The sequence below is a fragment of the Lathyrus oleraceus genome, chromosome 5 (assembly GCF_024323335.1).
Source record: "Lathyrus oleraceus cultivar Zhongwan6 chromosome 5, CAAS_Psat_ZW6_1.0, whole genome shotgun sequence".
NCBI classification, from domain to species: Eukaryota; Viridiplantae; Streptophyta; class Magnoliopsida; order Fabales; family Fabaceae; genus Lathyrus; species Lathyrus oleraceus.
In genome coordinates, this window is record NC_066583.1 from 137,994,076 (window position 1) to 138,016,734 (window position 22,659).

The 22,659-nt window shown below is 35.1% G+C and overlaps 1 protein-coding gene across 1 annotated transcript; it reads left to right on the forward strand.

The window, feature by feature from the left end:
• The first annotated feature begins 387 nt into the window (after positions 1-387).
• Positions 388-4,690, forward strand: LOC127078404 (probable serine/threonine-protein kinase At1g54610). Its single transcript, XM_051018867.1, has 7 exons — positions 388-1,044; positions 1,140-1,424; positions 2,249-2,566; positions 3,025-3,252; positions 3,330-3,430; positions 3,508-3,625; positions 4,119-4,690. Exons 1-7 carry the CDS (start codon positions 748-750, stop codon positions 4,440-4,442), a joined length of 1,671 nt encoding a protein of 556 aa, XP_050874824.1. The 5' UTR covers positions 388-747; the 3' UTR covers positions 4,443-4,690.
• Positions 4,691-22,659: the final 17,969 nt, after the last annotated feature.

Genomic DNA, 22,659 nt, shown 5'->3' on the forward strand with positions numbered 1-22,659 from the left:
TGATTGGTAACTTTATCCTCAACATTGTCATGTCCTCTCTTACTCCTTTGTTTAGAGCAATGAATGCAAAGTTACTCCATATGGTGTAAGTAATATTTATTACACAAGACATGGTAGTTGGAAGTAACCTCATGTGTCAGATTTGATGAAAAATCTGGAATCTGAAATATGAGAATTGAATTGAAAACCATTAACTACATTTCGCCATTGGTACTGCTCCATTAATTCCAATCTTAAATAGTCACACCTAAATTCATGAAAAGAATTTACGTAGTAGATCATCAATTCAATTCAAAGTTCAAACATCGCAATTCAATTCAACCATAAAGTCAAATATCAAGAAATTATTGTTAGTAGTAGAAGAAATTTATTTTTCTATTTTACTTTTGTGGTAGTAGCTTGACCTTTTTGGTTCGTAAAATTAAATGACGTCATGTCGTTTTGGACTTTCTTCTCTCTCATAGCCACAGCCACCATTTAACTGACAACACCAGCTCAGACTTTCAGACGCAGTGGCATTTTCGTTATTTCATCTCTTGCCGTGTCGTTTCTTCAACACTTCTCTACTCATTACTTTCTCATTCACTCTAACTTTTTAACCAAAAGTTTATAGCCTTTTTATTCGCTTTTCACTCTTTTTAGAAACCGCCGTTATCGCCGCCGTACACGACGGCGATTTTGCAACTCTTTGGTTTCATGTGTTTTTCTTACTCTCAAGCCGTTACTGTGCGTTGCCTCATCTAACGGATGGGTTGCGTGCTTGGGACGGCGGCCGGTGACGGAGATCAACGTCGTCGACGGAGAGAACAGCGTAAGGATTCTTCTGAAGGAAGTAATAATGTCGTTAGGGTTCGAGAGAAGCAAACGAGTCGTCATACTGGAGATTTTCCGGGGAATCTTCCGCCGCTGGAGCACCGGAAACCTATGCTTGATCCGTGTGCGGTGAATCAGCAGGGTTGGCCGTCTTGGTTGATGGCTGTTGCCGGTGAAGCAATCGGAGATTGGACTCCTCGTCGTGCAAACACGTTTGAGAAGCTTGCTAAGGTACTTACTTCAGAAACCGTTGCATTTTTTTGGGTTTTTTTGAATCACTGATTTTTTTATTTCTCTGTTGATGTGTTTTGTTTTGTTTTGTTTAGATTGGGCAAGGGACGTATAGTAATGTGTATAAAGCTAGAGACCTTATTACAGGGAAGATTGTGGCTTTGAAGAAAGTGAGATTTGATAATTTAGAGCCAGAGAGTGTGAAGTTTATGGCAAGAGAGATACTTGTTTTGAGGAAACTTGATCACCCTAATGTTGTAAAGCTTGAAGGATTGGTTACTTCTAGAATGTCATGCAGTCTTTATTTGGTATTTGAATATATGGAACATGATCTTGCAGGTCTTTCAGCTGGTCAAGGTGTTAAGTTCACTGAATCTCAGGTACTATAATTTTAACCTCATGTTTGCTGCTATACTTAAGTAATGATCAAATTTGGGTATAATAGAGGTTCTAGTTTATTGATTTGTTTCCTTTAAATGTTTTTAATAACATAAAGTTCTTGGTTAGCATTAATTTTTTCATTTTGTAGAGTGTAGGCTTTTGATTTTACTCCTAGGCTTTTCAAAGGGATATTGGGTCCCCTTCATTATTCTTACCATATTTAGTTTTCTATTTATTTCATGATTCATGAATCTATATTGTCCAAGCTTCTCATTTGTCCATCTTAAAAAAAAATCCTTCTTGTGTATAGTATGATATATTTTTAAATGACATTTTCTCTCTGATGTATATATATATATATTTATATGCAGAAAGTGAGGCTATTAACTTATTACCTAAAATTGTGAATGATTTTGCTTTTTTGCTCTTATATGGAAAGAATTTTACTTAAGCAAGCTGTTATATTTCAAACAAAATAAATATTTTGTGCCTGTTGATTAGTCTCCTAGATTATTTGGTTGTTATGAATTTTTTTTTTCAATTTTAGACTACTCTTCAAATAGATGATAGAAATTGCACATCACACAGGGAGGGTGACTTTACATGTATACAACTACAATATAAATATTAAGTCATACCAGGCTTATTACCTGTTTCCTACATTAAATGCTTGGTGAAGTTATGTGTAGCAGAGCTACTTTTTTAATCATCAGTGAGAGTGAGACTAGATGGAAGAAAGACTCGGGGTCATATTGTGATAAAATGTTAAAAGAAAACCCGTACTGAAAGGCTAAATTGTCTCTCAGTGTCTTCTCTATGACAGGTCAAATGCTTTATGAAGCAATTACTTTCTGGTCTTGAGCATTGCCACAGTCAAGGCGTGTTGCACCGTGATATCAAGGGTTCCAATCTGCTTATTGACAACGAAGGAATCCTTAAAATTGCAGATTTTGGATTGGCAACTTTCTATAATCCTAAGCAAAAGCAGTGCATGACAAGCAGAGTTGTGACACTTTGGTATCGACCCCCTGAGCTTCTTCTTGGAGCTACATTTTATGGTGTGGGTATTGACCTTTGGAGTGCTGGTTGCATTTTGGCAGAGCTGCTTGCTGGGAAGCCAATCATGCCTGGCCGAACAGAGGTATTGCTTTTCATGTTGTTCATAAATCCTAATTGCGATGCTTTCATCTGTTTTCAAATATCTCAAGTATTCGGTTTAGTAGTTTTCTTGCGGTTCATCTTGTTCCTTAAGGAGTATCACTTTTGAGGTCTTGTGTGCAGGTAACATCTATTTTTCTGACCATTTAATTGGAATGTTTTCTAGACACCAACCAAATTGGGTAAGTTAGAAGGCTAATGTTGGGCTGTGTCATCAACTTTGAATAAAGAAAACATGCTAGAGAGATGGGTTAAACAGAAATTACAGAAAATGAAAACCATTCTGTTTAGGACAGTTGCTATGATATTCAGTTTATGCTACAAATAATTTTGGGTCTCACAAATTTCCTTTATCTGCATCGGAATGTCTTTTATTTTTGCTCTAGAAATGTATATTTTTCAGTATGATGTATTACTGACTTTTAGGTTGCTTGGGGCTAGGTTGAACAACTACACAAAATCTTTAAGTTGTGTGGCTCTCCAGCTGAGGAATATTGGAGGAAGCATAAATTGCCAAATGCTACTATCTTTAAGCCACAGCAGCCATATAAACGATGTATCTCAGAAACATTCAAGGATTTTCCTCAATCTTCGCTGCCTCTAATTGAAACTCTTCTTGCAATCGATCCTGATGGCCGTAGCACTGCATCAGCTGCTCTAAATCATGAAGTAAGTGATCCCTCTGAATTAACCTGAGATCTGAGAATTTAAATGCAACACATTTCACATCTGTTTTCTATCTGCAGTTTTTTACCACTGAGCCTTATGCTTGTGAACCGTCGAGTTTGCCAAAGTATCCTCCTAGCAAAGAATTGGATGTAAAAATGAGAGATGAAGAAGCTAGAAGGTTATTGTTTCTTTTTCGTATTTAACTTCTTGACTGACTCTGTTCAGTTACTCACATGTTTTTCATTTCAAGCCCAGGCAAAAAGCATTAAATGGAAAAGCTAATGCAGATGGTGGCAAAAGAGTCAGAGCACGGGAGCGTGGTCGTGCCATGCCGGCCCCAGAAGCCAATGCAGAGATCCAAACAAACTTAGATGTAAGTCAAACGTATAGTTATTTTGTCTGTTATACTCATACTTGACACTAGTAATTTTCATTTTGTGTTGCATATGTTACACGATTTGTCTGTAGTCATTTCACTTTCCTGTTCCTTCAACCCAAGGCCTAGCATGTCACACACTTTCATAAATAGTGAATCTCTTTAAGTACCTTAAAGTCATGTACTGACATACACTCAGGACTAATTTAAGTACCTTTTCATGAAATCTTATCACTGGTATTTATTAATCATAATGTCACCTGGAACTTGTGACTTAGATTCTTAAGCATTTGTTTACATGAGATTCTCTGATCATGTCTACCCTGATATTTAAAATATTATTTTTGTGATATTTTTTGTTTTCTTTTGATTTAAAGACATTGAACTTTGTGAGAAAATTGGTTGACTTGATGATGCTGTCATGGTGAATCGAGCTTTTCATTAAAATAATGTCTTGGGCAAACATGACATGTGTTTCACTGAATTTCAGAGGTGGAGAGTTGTGACCCACGCAAATGGTAAAAGCAAGAGTGAGAAATTTCCACCTCCTCATCAAGATGGAGCTGTTGGATATCCACAAGATGCATCAAGTAAAGGACCTGTTTCATTTGGTGCCCCAGACACATCCTTTAGTTCAGGGATATTCAATATGAAATCCTCTGGATCTTCAAGAAATCATGAAGGTACAGGACTTCACAAAGGGACAAAAACTAAAAAAGAAGAGTCTCAGATGGCTTCATCATGGAAATTCATGCGTCCTTTCAAACCATCAACAATTGGACTTTCAATGGATTTATTATTTAGGAGCAAATAATCATCAGTTTCATTTGATTTTTAGCATCCTATAATGAGATAAAGAATATTTAGGCCTTGATACATCTTTTTTGGCATGGCTTTCAATTTTTTTCTTCTTGTGTTTCTCCTATTTTTTGGTATTTCATTTGCATAAAGTTGTTGTTGTATAATCATCTACAACGGGATCCATATATTTGTATATCTTAGGATCAAATCCACTGCTGTACAGTTTTGGGAAGCACTAATTCTTCATGATTCTTCCATCAAGCAAGAAAATGGTTATCTTTTTCTTTTATGTGCCGTCACGTCTAATGAGGTAAAGGACAAAAATCATATGCAGTACTATAATGAGTCTTGGCTGTTGAACCAAATATAAAATTTGTATTATTCTCTTAAATGAGTTAACCTTAATCATCTCCTCAATCTTTCATTTCTAAACTGCTCATTCGTTTCAAAATGACTTAAAAATGAATATCGTTTAAGGTTATTGTAAAAGTATATTTCATCTGAACTTATTTATAAATAAAAGTCTTTTAAATTTTTTTATCTTAAATATAAATAAATTAATGTTAAAAAATTTAGGTACTTTTTACATGAAATTAAAAAAATTAAATGCATTTATAGTAACTATCATTCTTAATAAACGTTAAAGTTATTTTTTTTTCTTATTAATCAGATTAGAATAGTATATTTTTACTAAATTAACTTAAAAAATATATTGAAAATAATATACAGAGTAATAATTAAATGATAAAATTATAAAAATAAGAATAATAATTAAATGATACAATTATAAAAATAACAATAAATAAATTTTAAATTGTTAATCATTTCAAAATGGAGGGAGTAGAAAATAATATCTTTCATCACATCTATTAAATTATGCATCCGTAGTCATCCATGACATGATTCACTTCCACTACAAGACTAGTCTAAGATAAATAACCAATCGAATTTTTTAATAAAAATAATCTGATTTTTCAAATTTCTTTTCCAAATAATCCACATTTTAGATTAATTTCCAAATTATCTCATTTTCTAAAAAAAACATCAATAATTTGGGATGAAGCACATGATGAGTTTAAAAAGATTATATCTTAAATTGGAAGGTATGGACGCTAAATGAACTGAAATGTGAAAGAAGATAGGATTATAATCTAGGTAGAAAAAGTTAACAAATTATAACGAAATAATGAAGTTATTATCCTTACGTCTGTCGGTCGAAGGTGATCCAACAAATTGCGATACCGAGTAATACAATGTCTAGGATATCTGTTATAACTCATACCACGTGCAGACCATCTACACCAAAAAAGGTAAGAATATTAGTTAGAGATAATAATCTTTAAAGAAGTAAATAAAAATATAACAATTTAAACAACTTATTTTTGTGCATACGGGAATGTGAAAGAGTTGTTGTTAACGGGTGCTAGGGACGGTAGTCTTGACTAACCTCATGTCTAAGTAAAGGTAAATACATAATATGCATGCTAGAACCACTACATTCGGGAAATAAAAATGAACCAATTAAAAGGATAATGTAACACCTAGTAAGTTTGTCCGTTTTTTTACTGTGAAAGGGTTATGTCCAAGAATAAAATAGTTATTTATTTGATAACTCATTAAGACAAAATGTTTTTTCTCAATAGTTGATACATTATTTTATCAAACAATATGCATTAAAAATATTTTATTTTATCATATTGAAATATCAAAGAAAAAAATATGGTAAATAATAACATAAAAATAAAATAATTGATTCATCTTTTAATGTTATTTCGGATTAATCTTGTTAGTGTTATAGATAAGTATAAAATTCAAAATGGTTGGATATAAAATAGGAAGTTATATTTCCTTAAAAAAAGTTATATAAGACTATAATGAATGAAAAATTCGAAATGATTGGATAGGAATTAGGAAGTTATTTAAATTTATAACCGCTCTTCGTTGAATGCCACATATGTGTTAATCTATTTCTTTTTTTAATTACTTTTAAATAATAAACAAATATAAAAGAAGTTAATTGAGGATATTTGTGGAAGAAATAAATGTCAGCCCAAAATTATCTATCTTCTTTATACTAGCGTTCAGACGGGCACGGGCACTCCCGTGCCCGTTTGTCTGCTTTTTTTAATGCGTACAACAGAGAAAAATAAATATTTCTTTTTCTTTTTATGAGGTTTCTATTGTAGGTCGCATTAAAAATAATATTATTACATTTTGAAAATGGTAAATAAAGATATTCAAAATTATATCGAAGCATGCAAAGTAATATTGATACTATGTAATCAATGACGTTCTTTAAGAGGAATACCGAACATGAAATCTCTACTCGAAGTATTCTCTTTTTCCTTGCAATTGTTTTCCGTAGTAAAGAAAAAATGTAAGACTCTTAAATTAGAATTTTTTTAGAGAAAAAGATACTAAAATTGATAGTAAGTAGTGTAATCAAGTTTTTGTTTACCTTATAAAAATTCGAATCAATTCTTCGTACATCCCTTTATCAATGCGCTCTTGAGATTTAAAGAACTATAAATACACGAAGAAATGTCATATCATCAAAGAAATACATTCAGAACATTTGACTCGTTTGAATATAATATGGTTTATTGCGACACAAATAATACCTGGAGAATGGAGATACTTTGTTTTAGTCTAGATTTGGTAGAACAACAATTATGACTTGTTTCTGAATTACCTGAATTTCTGGTAAATAAGAAAAACAATGAATTTAGTAAATATATATGACTTTATTTACATAAACCACAAATAGCAGTTAAATTCATACATTCAAAAATAGTATAGAGTAAAAATATTCTTAAATGAATTAAGTAAAAACCTCTCCATCCTTTGAGATATTATTTCTCTTTTCACCATTTTCCAAAGTTGTGTTTTATCTGTTATCACTGTGGAGTTCCAACCGATAGAGTAAATTTTCAGACGTTTGATCTGTTTCAATAAGGATGATAAAAATGTTAGTGGAAGAGTGATGAAAATGCAAGAAACTATTTTTTATACGTATTGCAGAAAAGGTAAATACACCTTATTGTCGAGTTTGCCGATGGAGGAAATACTTTGTTCATCCTTCCATGTGTTCCATTTATCTTCAAAGTCTGCTATCTAAAATTTATTGCATAAGAATAATGAGAATAAGTATAACCCAATTGATATCTAACATAAAAGCATAAAATAAATGATTAAGTATAACTTACTTTTATGTCGAAGCAAGTTTCAACATTCTTTCGTCTCAACTCCTTACATAATTGAAAGATCTCACCGTGTTCTAGTTTAGCTGTAATTTAAAGCAAAAGAAAATTATATTTAGTTATTTCTATGATATAAAGAATACAATATAAGCCTGGTATGTCGTGTAACCAAAATGGGAATCAACGTGTGAGCAATTTTTTCAATGTACTTAATAAATACCTGCGGGTGCGATAAAAGAATTTGTTTGTAGACTACATTTTTTGTGTAGTCACCATCTTCTCCTTTCAATTTTTCTTCCCTAGTTAAAACTCTTGTTGTAGTCTGTGAAACACCCCTGGATAAAGCCACATATAATTGTCCATGACTAAAAACATGTCGTGGAAGATATATTCCAACATTTGGAATGGTTTGTCCTTATGATTTATTTATTGTAATTGCAAAACTCAGTCGCACAGGAAACTGCTTTCTACTAAGGACAAAAGGCAGTCCATCAGTTGCAGATGTTTTTATTTTAATTCTGGGCAAAAAAGAACGTTTTCCTGCGTTGCTTCCTATCAAGATTTCCACATCCAACATATTCACAAATAAACCACGGCATAATAACCGCGTCCCATTACACAACCCATATCTAGGATCTAGATTTCGTAACAACATCAATGGTGCACCCTTTTTTATCTTTAGAATATGTGGTGGCAAACTACCTTGTGCAATTGAGTTTAAGAATTCTTGCTGGTATAAATTATGATTATCTCCTTCAACCTCGTCAAATGACAACAAATTATGTTCTTCTCCTGGAAACTGGTCGATAATCATATCATTCAATTTCTGGACATCATCATTTATTGGTGTCAAAATAGCTCTTTGTACCATATATGGGGCATCCCAACCATGCAATTCTAAATTAGGAAAAATATGTTGGATAAGTACTTGTATGAAATGTTCACCTTCCCATGGGATTGCAATATGTAAAGGTAACCTCGCCATATCATCTAGTTTGGTAGGTTCAACACCATCACCAATGTGAATAAGAAATTCTGCAAACTCTTGATCATGCAATGGTCGCATATTTTGACGCAAACGCAAAATCTTGGTATGATTCCATAAATGAGACTGAACAATACATGCTGAAATCATTTGTGCCTTAGTACCTTTTCTTACAACATGAAGAAGTTGACGAAAATCTCCCCCCATGATCAGAACTTTTCCACCAAATGGAGCACGGTTGCTACAAAGGTCTTATAATGATCGATCTAAGGCTTCCAAACAATTTTTGTTTGTCATTGGTGCTTCATCCCAAATTATTGCGGCAGCAACTCTAATGAGAGTTGCGATATCTTTTTGCTTTTGAATACCACAAATGGAGCTCGGTTGTATATCAACAGGTATCTTAAATCGAGAGTGTGCAGTCCTACCACCGGGTAACAATGTTGTAGCTATACCAGATGATGCAGTTGCTAAGACAATTTCATAAGAGGACAAAAAAATTCTTTTATTTCGTACAAGTAATTTCGAGAATATAATAGTTTGATATAAATACCCGCGGGTACCAGATGATGCAGTTGCTAAGACAATTTCATATAATCCAATTTAAGATGCCCTATGTGTCATATGAATTGACGCATACTCTTAAATTTAAAGAAGAGACGCCAATTGAATTGGTTATAACACATGATGCTTCCAATCCAATTGGCGTATGTATGTAAAGAATGAGAGAAGGCGCCAATTGGTTCGTCGCCGCTATGGGAAAGTGATTTATTAGAGAGACAAGCCTCTGATGGAGATGTTCTTTTGGAACATTTATCGTTTCGAGCAACTGCAAAGGGAGTTGGTTCGTTGGTTAGATGGAAACATACCTGAAGGCGGGAAAAATAGAAGTATTGAGAGATATGATGCCGTACGTGGGTAGGTGTGAGTTAAAAATGATAAGGATGAAAGGGAAATGATGTTTGGACCAAATGATATCAATTTGATTGTTGTAATGAGTTAGAAATATTGTTGTTAAGTATTTTTTATCTATTTTGATATCTATTGTTTGTGTTGTTTATTCAGACCTGTTCTTTTTTAAGTGTGTTTAAGTTGGAGTGATGTTTATTGTTAACATTGTTGTACTAAATTATGATGCAGAGGTTACTAAAATTGAAAGGAGGTATTAAACTATGATGCAAAGGTTGCTCCGAGATTGAGACATTTTTTCTTATTGTGTCCGGGTTGACGACATATACTACATAATCTTATCATTTTATCAGTCGTATCCATTTTTGTTCTAATACGTGTGCTGTTTGATCGTCCTTTTTTCTTTCTTCGCATCTCATCGTTGTGCCAAACTATGTCCCCTTAATATGGATACCAATATTCCTCCATTGCTAGCACTGAGAAGCTTTCGTTATAGACATTCATGACGGTAATGACCTTGTAAACATCAGATATATGATTGTAAGCGTCATGACGAGTATGTGTGCATGTCACAATGGCATGAGAGTAAAGTATACAGAAGGCCTGGAACTTGCCACAGTCGCACCAACTTCAGTTTAGTATGACATCATATGATAAATTTTGCATCCCCTCATTGTGGTCCATTGTTTCCTATTCATTAAAATTTTGCCTATGACGATCAATGATTGTAACCGCGCATGTGCTAGCTTCGATAGTTTCCTCTTTCATCACTTTTATACAACATTCACTGAATAATTGACCTGACATTAAGACTGCATTCCATCTTTCTCCTATGGTTGCGAAGGTCGATGCCAACCTAAAATAGGTTGTTTTCACCAATGCGGTTATTGGTAGATTTCTAATGCCTTTGAAGACTCCGTTCATGCATTCCACAAGGTTTGTTGTCATGTGGCCCCATCGACATCCTCTGTCAAATGCCATTGTCCACTGCTCTAATGGTATGTTATCCACCCACCTTCCCACATCTGCATTTGACAATCTAATTTCGTCACTGTAATGTTGAAATAACGGATGAGTTAGATCATACCCTGCATTCACCAATTTTTGCGAAGGTTCTTATCTTTGATTGCATGCATGAAGTTTTGTACGATATGTCTAATGTAATAGACATTGGTAGAAGGAGGATTATGCCATCCGTTATCATGATTATTGTAAGCACTCTTAATAACAACATGTCTATCTGAAATCAAACAGAGATTGGCTTATGGAGCGACATGTGTTCTGAGATGACTAAGGAAGAAACCCCAACCACCAACGGTTTCACCTTCAACCAGAGCAAAGGCAATGGGAAAGACATTATTGTTGCCGCCTTGTGCAACAACCATATGCAAGGTGCCGTTGTATTTTCCGTATAACCATGTTCCATCAATTTGAATAATAAGTTTGCAGAATGCAAAACCTTTGATACATGGTTGAAATACCCAAAAGAGTCGGTGAAGAATTCTATTTCCACCAACACAAGTTTCATCTAGCGTAAATGCTGACAATGTCTCCATAAATGCAACAATCTCCGATGCGTATTTCTTAAGTGCCCATAAAAACCCTGGCAATTCCTTATATGAATCCTCCTAATTGCCGAATACCTGTTTAATAACCTTTGTCCTTTCAATACACGCTTTCTTGTAAGAGGGAGTATAATTATATAGTGTGACGATATGAGATATTAATATACTCACCTTGACTGATGGATCTTTGTTAACAAGCGGCAAAATGTCTTGACATATCAATTCAACGCTTAAATTTCGGTGATCATGTATAATATTAGTGGTAATGCAACTGTGAGGTGTGTCTATAGAAGTTATCTACCAAGAATCACTTCTCTTCCTATGAGACACAGCCAACCGAAACTTGCAAAGAATGTTACGACATTCAATGACATACCTTCTCGAATCAGTGCGTTTCACTGTGAAATCATCAGAGTTATCCATTCTTCTTTAGTGCATAACCTCTCCCACTTTTAACTCACCTTGTGACCGTGGATACGGGTTGTCAAAAACATTCTCGGATGTGTCATCATCATGCAATTCCATGTTTGTCATATGTTGAGGCATACAATATACATGACTTGGAGGTAATGGCGCTCGATGATTGTCATCTTCAATGTTGTTGTTCAACATATGATCGACCTATGTCTCACTTTCTTCTTCTTCTTTTTCTTCAACAACGTTGACTTCTGCTTCTACTTCTGCGTCGGCTTCATCTGAGTCTTATGATTTAAATTCATCACATTCAGCTTGATCAGTTATCTGAGATTGTTGAGATGGTATACTTTGTTGGAGATTAATATATAACTCAATAGAGATGAAACCAGAATGTTCGTGACTAACAAACATATATTCAACATCTTCATCGTCTCGCACCTTTAGCGGGTAAAATTTACATTGATTGTTTTCAAAATAAATTGGATTATGGTACGTGATTTGTGACACATGACAAGATCCTAGATATGTTTCTATTCTTCTTTCCAAATGCAAGAAATTTGAATTTCTCTTGATTGTAAATCAGGTAGTTTCAATGTTTTGAAAACTAAACCCGTATACATCACAGTCATATGTCTCACCGTTGCAGTGAGCATTGATAATATATTTGGGTGCATATGATATAATATGATAATAAAGTTGTGTAGGTTTGATAATGAAGTTGTGGTGGTTTGAGTAAGAGTATGAATTTGTGTTGGTATGAGTAAGAGAATTAATAGATGAATGTGACATGAACATGCATGCAAGACCTAGCGCCAGTCCAATTGGCGTCTGCTTTGGAAATTTGTACATAGGCGCCAGTCCATTTGGCGCCTTCTATGCATGCCCTCAAGATTCTGTGTTGCATTCCTTAGCCATGCATCCCTAGCCATACATCCTAATGAAAAGACTAAGCATGGAAGACCTGCCACGAGATAACCATGCATCTAGACACCTAGGAAGGCGCCAATTGAGATGGCACTAGCATTTAAAGTGACGTGTGCTCGTCAATTGGACTGACGCTAGATGTATTTTTCGCATGGGCACTAGTGCATGTTTTTCATTATAAGTAAACATAAAAACCAACACTTCTTCATCAGCAACAAACACTTTTTCATCTGCAAACAAATACTTTTTCATTTGCAACAAATGCTTTTTCATCTGCAACACTATGACAAAATGTCTCTACTCACTATGGATGAATCGCATAGAGGAACAGTCGCCAACATAGCGGCTTACGTAAGTGTTTATGTAAAAACATATTTTTCTAACACATATTTTTTATGAAAAAACTTATTTTGTTGTTTATTTTTTAGGATGTTTCTAGGTTTCGAACTCGTGTCCACAAATTTGTTGCCATCAACGAGTTGATTCAACCTTATGGCGAACTCACCGGTTTTGGACATGTTAGCAAAATCATGTCTTGGTCGATTGATAATAAATTTATTCTAGCTTTATGTGAAAGATGATGTCCTGAGACACACACATTCTAGTTTCCAACCGGTGAATGTACTGTGACGCTAGAAGATGTGTACATGTTATTGAGGCTGCTTATCGAGGGTAAGGCGGAAAATGGGAAAACCAACCATGCGAATTCAATTTGCATGGAACTCTTGGGTGCAGACTTGTTAGATGATAACTCGAGAGGTCAAGGTATACTCCTTTCACGCCTTAAGGCATATTACAACAACTTATAGTTAGATGAAAATTCTACCGAAGACGCTCAAATAATAAAAACTAGGTGTTATATTATGCTTTTAATTGATTTATTTTTATTTTCCGAAGGTAGTGGTTCTAGTATGCATGTTATTAATTTACCTTTATTAAGACATGTAGATAGAATAAGAAGTTATAGTTAGGGGTCCACTTGTTTGACTTATATTTATAGCTCTTTTTTGTAAAAATGCACACAAAGACACATCTACATTTTCTGGATGCGTTGTTTTGCTCCAAGCATGGGGTTGGTCCAAACTACCTTCCCTAGCGCCCGTCAACCACAACTCGTTCACATTCCTGTACGCACAAAAGTAAGTTCTCAATTAACGATATTTAATTACTTTATCGATTATTATCTCTAAAAAATATATTTACTTTTTTGGTGCAGATGATCGACTCGTGGTATGAGTTACAACAGATGTCCTAGACACTGTATTACCCAATATCGCAATTTCTTGGATCACCTTCGACCAACATATGTATTGTTATTAACCGAATTAATTTTTAATAATTTGTTTATAATATGACCCATTTTATAATCTAATATATTTTCACATTTCAGTTCATTTGGCGTCCATATCTAAACTTGGATCATGACCATGAAATCAACGAACAAGATGCAGCTGTTTGGACTGCATGTATACCGATCATAAGGTTCACCACTGTTGAGATGCACCATAGTGACCGTGTTAAATGACAGTTAGGTATGCTTCAACACATCCTAGATCCCCTGACAAACCTCGGAGATGGCATCTACGAGAAGTTAACGATCAATGAAACTTTAACCCTTGACAAAGCTTCGCTAGATCTGAGTGTCGAAAATAGAAGCACCGACAAGACCATGTCTTAACTGACGCTGTGATGCCAACCGAAGAAAAACCAAATGATAATTATATGGCCCGATACATATCGGTTGGATTTGAGTTCTTCGCCGAGGATATGTGCCTATACGACCCACGCCAGGTAACTTACACACAAGAAGGTTCAACATCTACTCCCCACAACATTGCCAGACCGGTAACTCACAACCCCTACCCATAAAAACTATTGGCCCACAAATAGACAAACCTACGACCTTAACATGCCAAATACCCAACCACAGTACCAAGAGCATACCCCGTACCACCACCAACAAGAAGATCATCATCAAGACACCCAATATCGATATGCACAAACACATCACCCTACCATAACCGCCTTAGCCAAAACACTCAAGATCATTTAACACCAACCTTCACTCCTCCTACTATAGCCAAGAAGCTCAAACATTACAAAACCAAAACATGCAACAACCATATGTAGACATGACAACATAACCGTTACCCGCCCCGAAGTTGACGGGGAAAATCCACCTTGATTGGGTTTGGGTTTTCCCCGATTATAAAATATAGGGACGGGTCAGGTAGTGGGGACACTAGTACCCACCCCGAACCCGTCCCGTTTATTTCATTATGTACACTATTATTTATTTTTGATAATTTAGAATATTAAATATATGGTCAATGTTTTGATATTTTAATTTGAAATTATTATTTAAAATATTTGAAATATATGTATGAAATTTTTTTAGATTGTTTTATTTTATTATTTGTAATATAATTTTATTTTTGAAAAAATAAATATTTTTATTAAAAAAATTGATTTCACTAAATGAATGGTGATGAGGCGGGGGATACCCGAACCCAACCCGAACTCGTTTGGGACGAGTTTGAATTTTTATTCTCCATTCCCGTTTGGGTTTGGGGTGGGGAACATGGACTGTTTGAGAATTCAGGTTTGGGTTTGGGGGAGATGAAAACCGTCTCCGACCTGCCCCATTCCTATGTCTAACCATATCTTTACCAAACACCACAACAACCATTTCAACCTTTCCTCAATGCATCATTCACACAAATTCCGCCCTTCAATCGTCCTGGTTGCCCTCCAATAACTCAAACACAACCCAACTACTTTGGCATGAGTCACGAACTCAGCAATGACGGTAGCACTTTATTGCATACACAAGACTACGCAGATTTGTCTGAATATCTTAGATGAATCTCCTGCAGGTGGTGGTGATGTTCCTGGATCCTCAAATCCTCAAACACCTGGGGTGAATCATCAACGTGGGTTAGGACTACACGTTCGGGTAGTTAGGGGATGTGGTATCGGAGGTCGGTTAGGTCATCCCGGTCAAAGACATTAGTCTTTTTGGTATTTTTATGTAAACGCATATTAATATTAATACCAATTGGTCCGATTTCGACTTTTATATAAAATGTACATTATTTTTTAAAAAAAATTACACAACACACATGTGTCAGACCAATTGATGCCTCCTCTTAAACCTAACACATAAGCGCCAATTGGATTGACAGTACTAAATGCATAAGTCAGTCCAATTGGCGCCACCTCTTTAACTTAGAGAACAAACGCCAATTCATCTGACACCAGTTCTTTAAAATGAGTTATTTTGGGAAATTATCTGAAATGTGGATTATTTTGGGATTTTTTTTGAAAAACTAGATTATTTGAATAAAAAGTTCTAATCATTCACCCTAACCAAACCATCTCCACTTTCACATATAACGGGGAATACATAATTACTGTTTTAGTTAATGAGAACAAAGCCACAAGGATTTACGGTGCCATAAGATGTAAATAAGTTTTAACAATTGTTTTATGATTTCGTGAACAATAAAATATAACAGTTATGTTATTCCTACCCCATTTCTTACACCAAATACATATACCATGTATACTATTCACTGTATTTATACGGTAAATAATATATATTTTTTAAATTAAAAAAAAATATGAACAATGCGTGAATAATGTATGAACAGTTACCCCGTAAACAATATCGATAAACAATAATTGTGAACAGTGCCTGTAAAGTAGTGAAATAAAAATGGTTAATGAAATGTAAAAAGTTGGTTAATACACGTCCAGATGTTAAAAATAATTTTTATTAGTACATCAAAATTGGTTAATAAAATTATGAAGTTGGTTAATAAACGTCTAGATGTCCAAAATAATTTTGAACAATCACAAAAGTTGGTTAATAAAATTATGAAGTTGGTTAATCACACAATATTATATCAATATCATTTAATTTTAAAAAATAATATTTTTTTTCATATTTTATTTTTAAAAAGTATATTATTATAATATTTAACTGTTTACCGTATTGATGAACAGTGAAATACGATACAGGTGTATGATTTTAGTTTAGGAATATCATTTCTCAACATATAAATGGACAAATGTAAAATACTTATATTTTTCTTTCTCATTAAGCCTATATTTGGTAAGAGTGAAATAGAAAAGAGATAAGGGAGAGAGAAGTTTAAGAGAAATACCAAATTTCTCCTGATTGGTATCCTAAGTAAGGGAGAGAGAAGTTTAAAAGAAATACCAAAATTCTCCTGATTGGTATCCTAAAAAATGGAGAAGAGAGATAGAATTATAGGGGGACTCGCCACTTTTTCCTTTTTCCTCTGATCTGCGAAGATTTTTTGTGGCATCCTATTCTTTTTTACTTTCCATACATTCCCTTATCCTTTCCTTTGCTTTATTTATTTTGCAAAAAAAAATAAAAATTAATGACTATTGTTGTTGTTCTACTTAAACACTACACACATTTCTTTATTTCTTTCCACATAAATTGATGTTATAATTTTCTGTAATCTTTATACGTGGTTGATACTAATTTAGCTCTTAATAAATTTATTACTAGTATTTTTTAAATAAAAAATAAGAATAGTTTAATTGAATTAACTACTTTGATTATATCTTTAAATGATCAAATCACATAGATCAGAATAAATAATTTAATTAATGAACTAAAATTAATCAATATAAAATAAAAAAAATGAGCTCAATGATTTTTTTAAATAAAAAAATATTTTCAAATTTTATCAACACTTTTCTCTCTTCTATTTCTCTTCTTTCTCTCTAAAATCAAACAATATCTCAAATCTATTATATTTCTTTTATCTTTCTCTCTTATTATACTTTTTCCCCCTTATTTCTCTCTTCATAATTTCTCACTATAACCAATCACACCCTAAGGTTCGGGTTGAATAAACAATTCATCGAATCGCTTATATATAAATGATTTAAATAGCAAGATAAAAAAATAGATTACCTTTATTTCTTTAATTCTTATTTTAATTATGTGAGTTTCGTGCGGGAACTAGACTTGATCGATTAACGATGAATATTAATTGTTATGGTGGACTTGAGCTTCCTGTATGGTGGAAGACAAAACGACATACATGATTAACAGTAGGTAAATCATATACGACAAGAACTGTTGCAATCTCAGAGATATAGTCAGTTAAGGCTGAGCCAAAGGTGGATGCCGATTCTAAGTTTTCCATTCATGTTTTAGTGAATTCACGTCTTCACGAAGTTCTCTTTGCTCTTGCTCATTTGTCTCCATCTTTCGTCTTGAGTTGGCACGGATATTATATTGGTGTATCAGCTTGTCTTCTACGAAGATGAAGGAAAACGAATGAGACTCCGAAAAACACTTGCAAACAGCAAGACCAAATGATGCTTGAAATGCAATGTGAAATGACTGTTTCAAGGAACTAAGGAATTAAAACAAATTGCAAACATCATAAGTAATAACTCATTAAGAGAAAAACTCGAACTTTCATTTCATTAAAATATCTGAAAGGATTACAATTTCAGTACATGATTTCAAAGCAATCTTAAACAAAAGACATAAACTAAGGCCTAGGATCCAAGGGGCCCACAACTAGAGAAGATCCACCTTTCTGCTGTAACTTTCTCTTGAGCTTCCTGATTTGAGCTTCAAAAGCAGTCTTCATGTCAACATTTTCTTTTAAGATCTGTCAACAACACCTTTCCAAGCGCCAGACCTATCCTCTTTCTCCCTCTTCCTTTTCTTTCCATGTTGTTCAATCAAGCCGTCCTTCTGGTGAAACATATCATTTTTCTCCTTCAATTGCCTTTGTAGTTCTATCCTTTCCGTATTTGAAACATGAAACTTACTCTCCCAAGCATCTCTTTCTTGATTCATCCGAGCTAAAGCAACTTGATGTTCTTTCAAATCTTTAACTGGAATAGGAATGAGTCCTACGTATTTAGGGAACATGGGTTCTTCAGGAGGATAAGGCATATTGATTTTAACAGCTCTTGCTTGCACCCACTGAGTGTAAGGCTCCAAGGCAAAACAATCTTTGTTTCCTAATTCATCCTTTCCCTTTCGGTGAATCTTACGCCAGGTGTGGACTATCTTCTCCTTTAATCCCTTGCTATTAACACCTTATTGCATGAAGAACCCTTCCAAAAGAATATTTCTTAGCATATCCTTCATAGCATACCCAAGCTGGTGTCGAGCCAAAATTGGATTGTAGTTGATACCTCCTTTTGTACCAAGAAGAGGTGCATTAGGGAATTCACCACAACTGTCAATAATCTTCACGCCATCATAAAATATAGAATACCAAGTCACATATGTATTGGTGAGAGTCATGGTCCTCTATGACCACCTTAAACACTTCTTGTTATCCTTGAATAAAGTAGACCGCGACAAGTACAAAATAAACCACTTGCATAATAAAGGTGCACAACACATAACAAATCCTCCGTTCTTCTCCGTTCTGTGATGGATGGAATGGTAGGCATCTGCAAGCAAAGTAGGAACTGGATTCCGAATCAAAAAGATACGGATAACATTTATGTCCACAAAGTTGTCAACATTAGGGAACAAAACTATGCCATATATAAGAAAAGCGAGAAAAACATCGAAATCCCAACACTGGAAAGAGCAACAACCTTCTCCATCAAGAACTTAACAGGTAGACTAAGAATACCTCCTTTAGTCACAAGATTAACATCAATCTCCCCTTTTCTCAAGTGCACAACCCCTCCAATGACATGAGACTTAGGAATCTCCTCTAAACCACTGAGCGATATCTGATATACATGCAAGCCTATGTAATGGGAATACTCCTCCAAAGTAGGTGCGAGCTGATAATCAGGGAAAGTGAAACACCTATATGCTGAATCATAGAACTGTACCAAGGTGTTCATAACTCCATCTTCTACATTAGTGTTCAATACAGTCAGAAGTCCTCCATACCAGTCTTTGAAATCAGGAGGACAAGCCACCAAAGATCCTAGCTTCCTTAACTCTTTCAATTCAGGATGTTTGAAACAGAACTAATGAGTATTTCTCCTTCCAGAGTTCATTCTCAAATTACCTACGATGTTTTCAAATAAAGTTCCTACGTTCCTTGAAAACCAGGTGAAAAAGAGATGTTTATGAATGCATGAATGCATGATTATGCCACAATCACAAACATGGAAGGGGGGGGGGGGGTTAAAGGTTTAATATCACGAGCATGGAGTCAGGTGGACAAGGTGACAACCATCCCACAGGGTATGTTCTATAGCTTTGGATGTCTCGAACAGTAACCAGGTTCTAAAAAAGTTCCCAGAGTCGTAAATCTATCTTTCGGGTACTATCGGTTTAATGACTTGCTCGTAGACCAATAATATTCTCAAGAGAACCTCGTCTGAGTGTAGTATCATGTATCAACCATACCAGGCCTACGCCGAAAAGGTCACCATACTACGTTCTAAAAGTCCAAGAGGGGTTAAAGTTTTCTAAGGTCTCTCATAATCTTGGACTTCCAAGTCAAAAATAATAACGCCATTACGACTACTCGCAAGATATTAGTACCTCCAAAGGGGTCTCATTTAAGCAGGGTTCTTATCCCAACCTAACAAGGCTAACGTCAGTAAGGTCGAGATGAATATACCACCATCCTAGCTTAAGTGCACTCAAGTCCGGTTAGGGGACTTATCTCACCACACAGAGATCACCAAGCGCCCCAAAAAAAGCAAACAAAAAGCAATAATAAACATAGATAAATAAGCTAGGCTTAACCCACTTAGAGAATGCTCCCCATCAGAGTCTCCAATTGTCACGGTGGGGAAAAATTGAGATTAAGCTATTGATTAAATTAACTTAGGAAAAAACAAGAGTCATTGTCGCTATGCAAAAAATACAGAGTTGCCATTGGAATTTATTTATTCTAAAAGAAAGGGAAAATATTGAGGAAACCCCAAAAAGAATGGTCATCACAACCATGAACAAATTCAGAAGTCGGATATGCAAGGGGAAGGTATTAGCACCCCTCACATCCGTCGTACTCGACAAGAACCATCTTGATTATCTTTCGCTTGAATGGGTGTTAATATCTTAATGCTTATTTGCTAAAGGCTTACGGAGTGTAGATGAGTTTTTTTATTGGTGTGCTCGCAAAGGATTTGGACCCTCGTGCCTACGTATGCTCACTTGTCGAAGTGAGAAATCAGAGCCCCTTAGTTTGTGGTAAAAAATATTTGTTTGTCGGTTTTTTTTACCTTGAAAAAGGATTTTCAGAATGATGCCCTAAGGCATAAAAATATAGTTTGATGAGTTGATGTTGTTTTTAGGTTTTTGTGAAAAGGTGGTTGGTTTTGCACTACTACATAGAGCGTGCAATCCTAATCGTATTTTATTATTTTTTGGATTTTATTTGAAAAAAGACCGTCTGACGTTGGATCAAGGGTTTATTTATTGTTTTGAAATGGTGACGATCCTAGCTCCTAAGGTTGGATAACAAGCAACAACAAAACAAAGGAAAGTGAGAAATAAAGTACACCAAAATGGGGAGAGGGATACATGAAAAGCATAAGAGAGTAATGCGAGAAATAAAGGGTCTCGTTGTAATGTAGCCCAAGAGAAAACCTTGTGTGTGCATAGTGTCCTAAGCTAATAAGTGGATAATGGAATTACAAAGAATGTCTCCCTAGGGTAGTGCCATGAGTAAAATCCATTCTTACAATAAAAGATTACAAGTCCAAATAAACTCTAGGTTGTGCATAGGTCAATCACAACATTCCAATTCCAAGCAAGGGTATTAACAAGTCCTCTAAGTCCATTATCAAATCCCAAAGATTACTCTTTTTGGTATTTTCCATTTTTATCATGTTTTTATTTTGTTTTTAGATTAGAGCACAAGATAAACCAATAACCAGAATGTATAAAGATGAGGTAGGAAGGATAATGATGATGAATGATAGTTAGAATGCACAAAGTAAGGAGACAACAAGAATAAAGGTGCTATAATGTAAATGTTAGAAGTTAGCATTGCATAAAGTAAAGGTTATAAATTAGGTTAAAAGAACAATCACTTAATGACCATCCATCAACAAATCAAAGGACCCAAATATATGCTTCACCACGAGATAACCTATCATCAATTCAAAGTGCCAAGAATGATTAATTGATCACTTATCGACAAGTTTGAATTGAAGAAGATTGAATCGACCGAAGGATATTCATCTATGGATGATTTGAGATAATGAAGATTAATCAACCAAGCAATCACAAAAGTTGAATAAGAGTTGGAATAAAAAGAAATAGAAGTTAGTAGTTAGAGGTTAATTTGCATTCAAGAAATTAAGGTGCAAGAAATACTCAAATTATAATACTAAAATATAACAATAGGGTGGATGTCACGACGCCTGCCTCGTGAATCCATGGTCTGCCTAGCAAACAGCTGTATGATGGGTGGATATCCATGACCTGAAAAGTGATCTGGAAATCACTTGGTCCAATCTTGACTGGGAGTTCAACCTCACCAATCACAGTTTTGCGGGATCCATCAAAAGCTTTGACGACTAATGCACTCTGCCTCATGGGAGGCCCCTGATAAGAGAGTCTGGTAAGAGTGGATTTTGGCAACACATTCAGTGATGATCCAGTGTGTACCAACACATTAGACATGACATCATCCTTACAGTTCATTGAAATGTGAAGTGCCAAATTGTGGTCTCTTCCCTCCTCAGGGAGATCAGCATTACAGAAACTCAGATTGTTACAAGCAGTAATGTTTGCAACAATGCTATAGAATTGTTCTATTGTGAAGTCATGATCTACATACGCCACGTCCAACACCTTCTGCAAAGCTTCACGGTGTGGTTCTGAGTTCATCAACAAAGATAGCACATAGATCTTTGAAGGCGTTTGTAGAAGCTGATCTACAATGTTGTATTCACTCCTCTTGATGAGCCTCAGCATCTCATCGCAATCCTCTTTCATCGTGCCATTCTGGCCAGCAGGGACAGGATTTTAACAGCGACGGCAGGTCTATTCCTAGCAAGTCTCGGATTCAGAGAATTGGAAGAATTCCCAACCGGACAAACAGCACAATCAGCAACATCAGCCCTTCTGGTGTCAGCCTGGGGTTTCGGCGGAGCCGAGAAAACACGACCACTACGAGTCAGGCCACTGACATCAGCGATGTTAACAACAGAAGTGGAGGATAGAGGCACCTCCTTCCCATCTTCCAATGCGACAACATTATAAAGATATGGGACAACCTTATTAGAAGA

Bases quoted from the DNA above. Each gene is read 5' to 3' on its own strand.
- LOC127078404 (XM_051018867.1), top strand. From the start codon at position 748: ATGGGTTGCGTGCTTGGGACGGCGGCCGGTGACGGAGATCAACGTCGT. The intron at 2,567-3,024 runs GTATTGCTTTTC...GCTTGGGGCTAG, and splicing joins TCATGCCTGGCCGAACAGAG to GTTGAACAACTACACAAAAT. The intron at 3,253-3,329 runs GTAAGTGATCCC...TTCTATCTGCAG, and splicing joins CAGCTGCTCTAAATCATGAA to TTTTTTACCACTGAGCCTTA.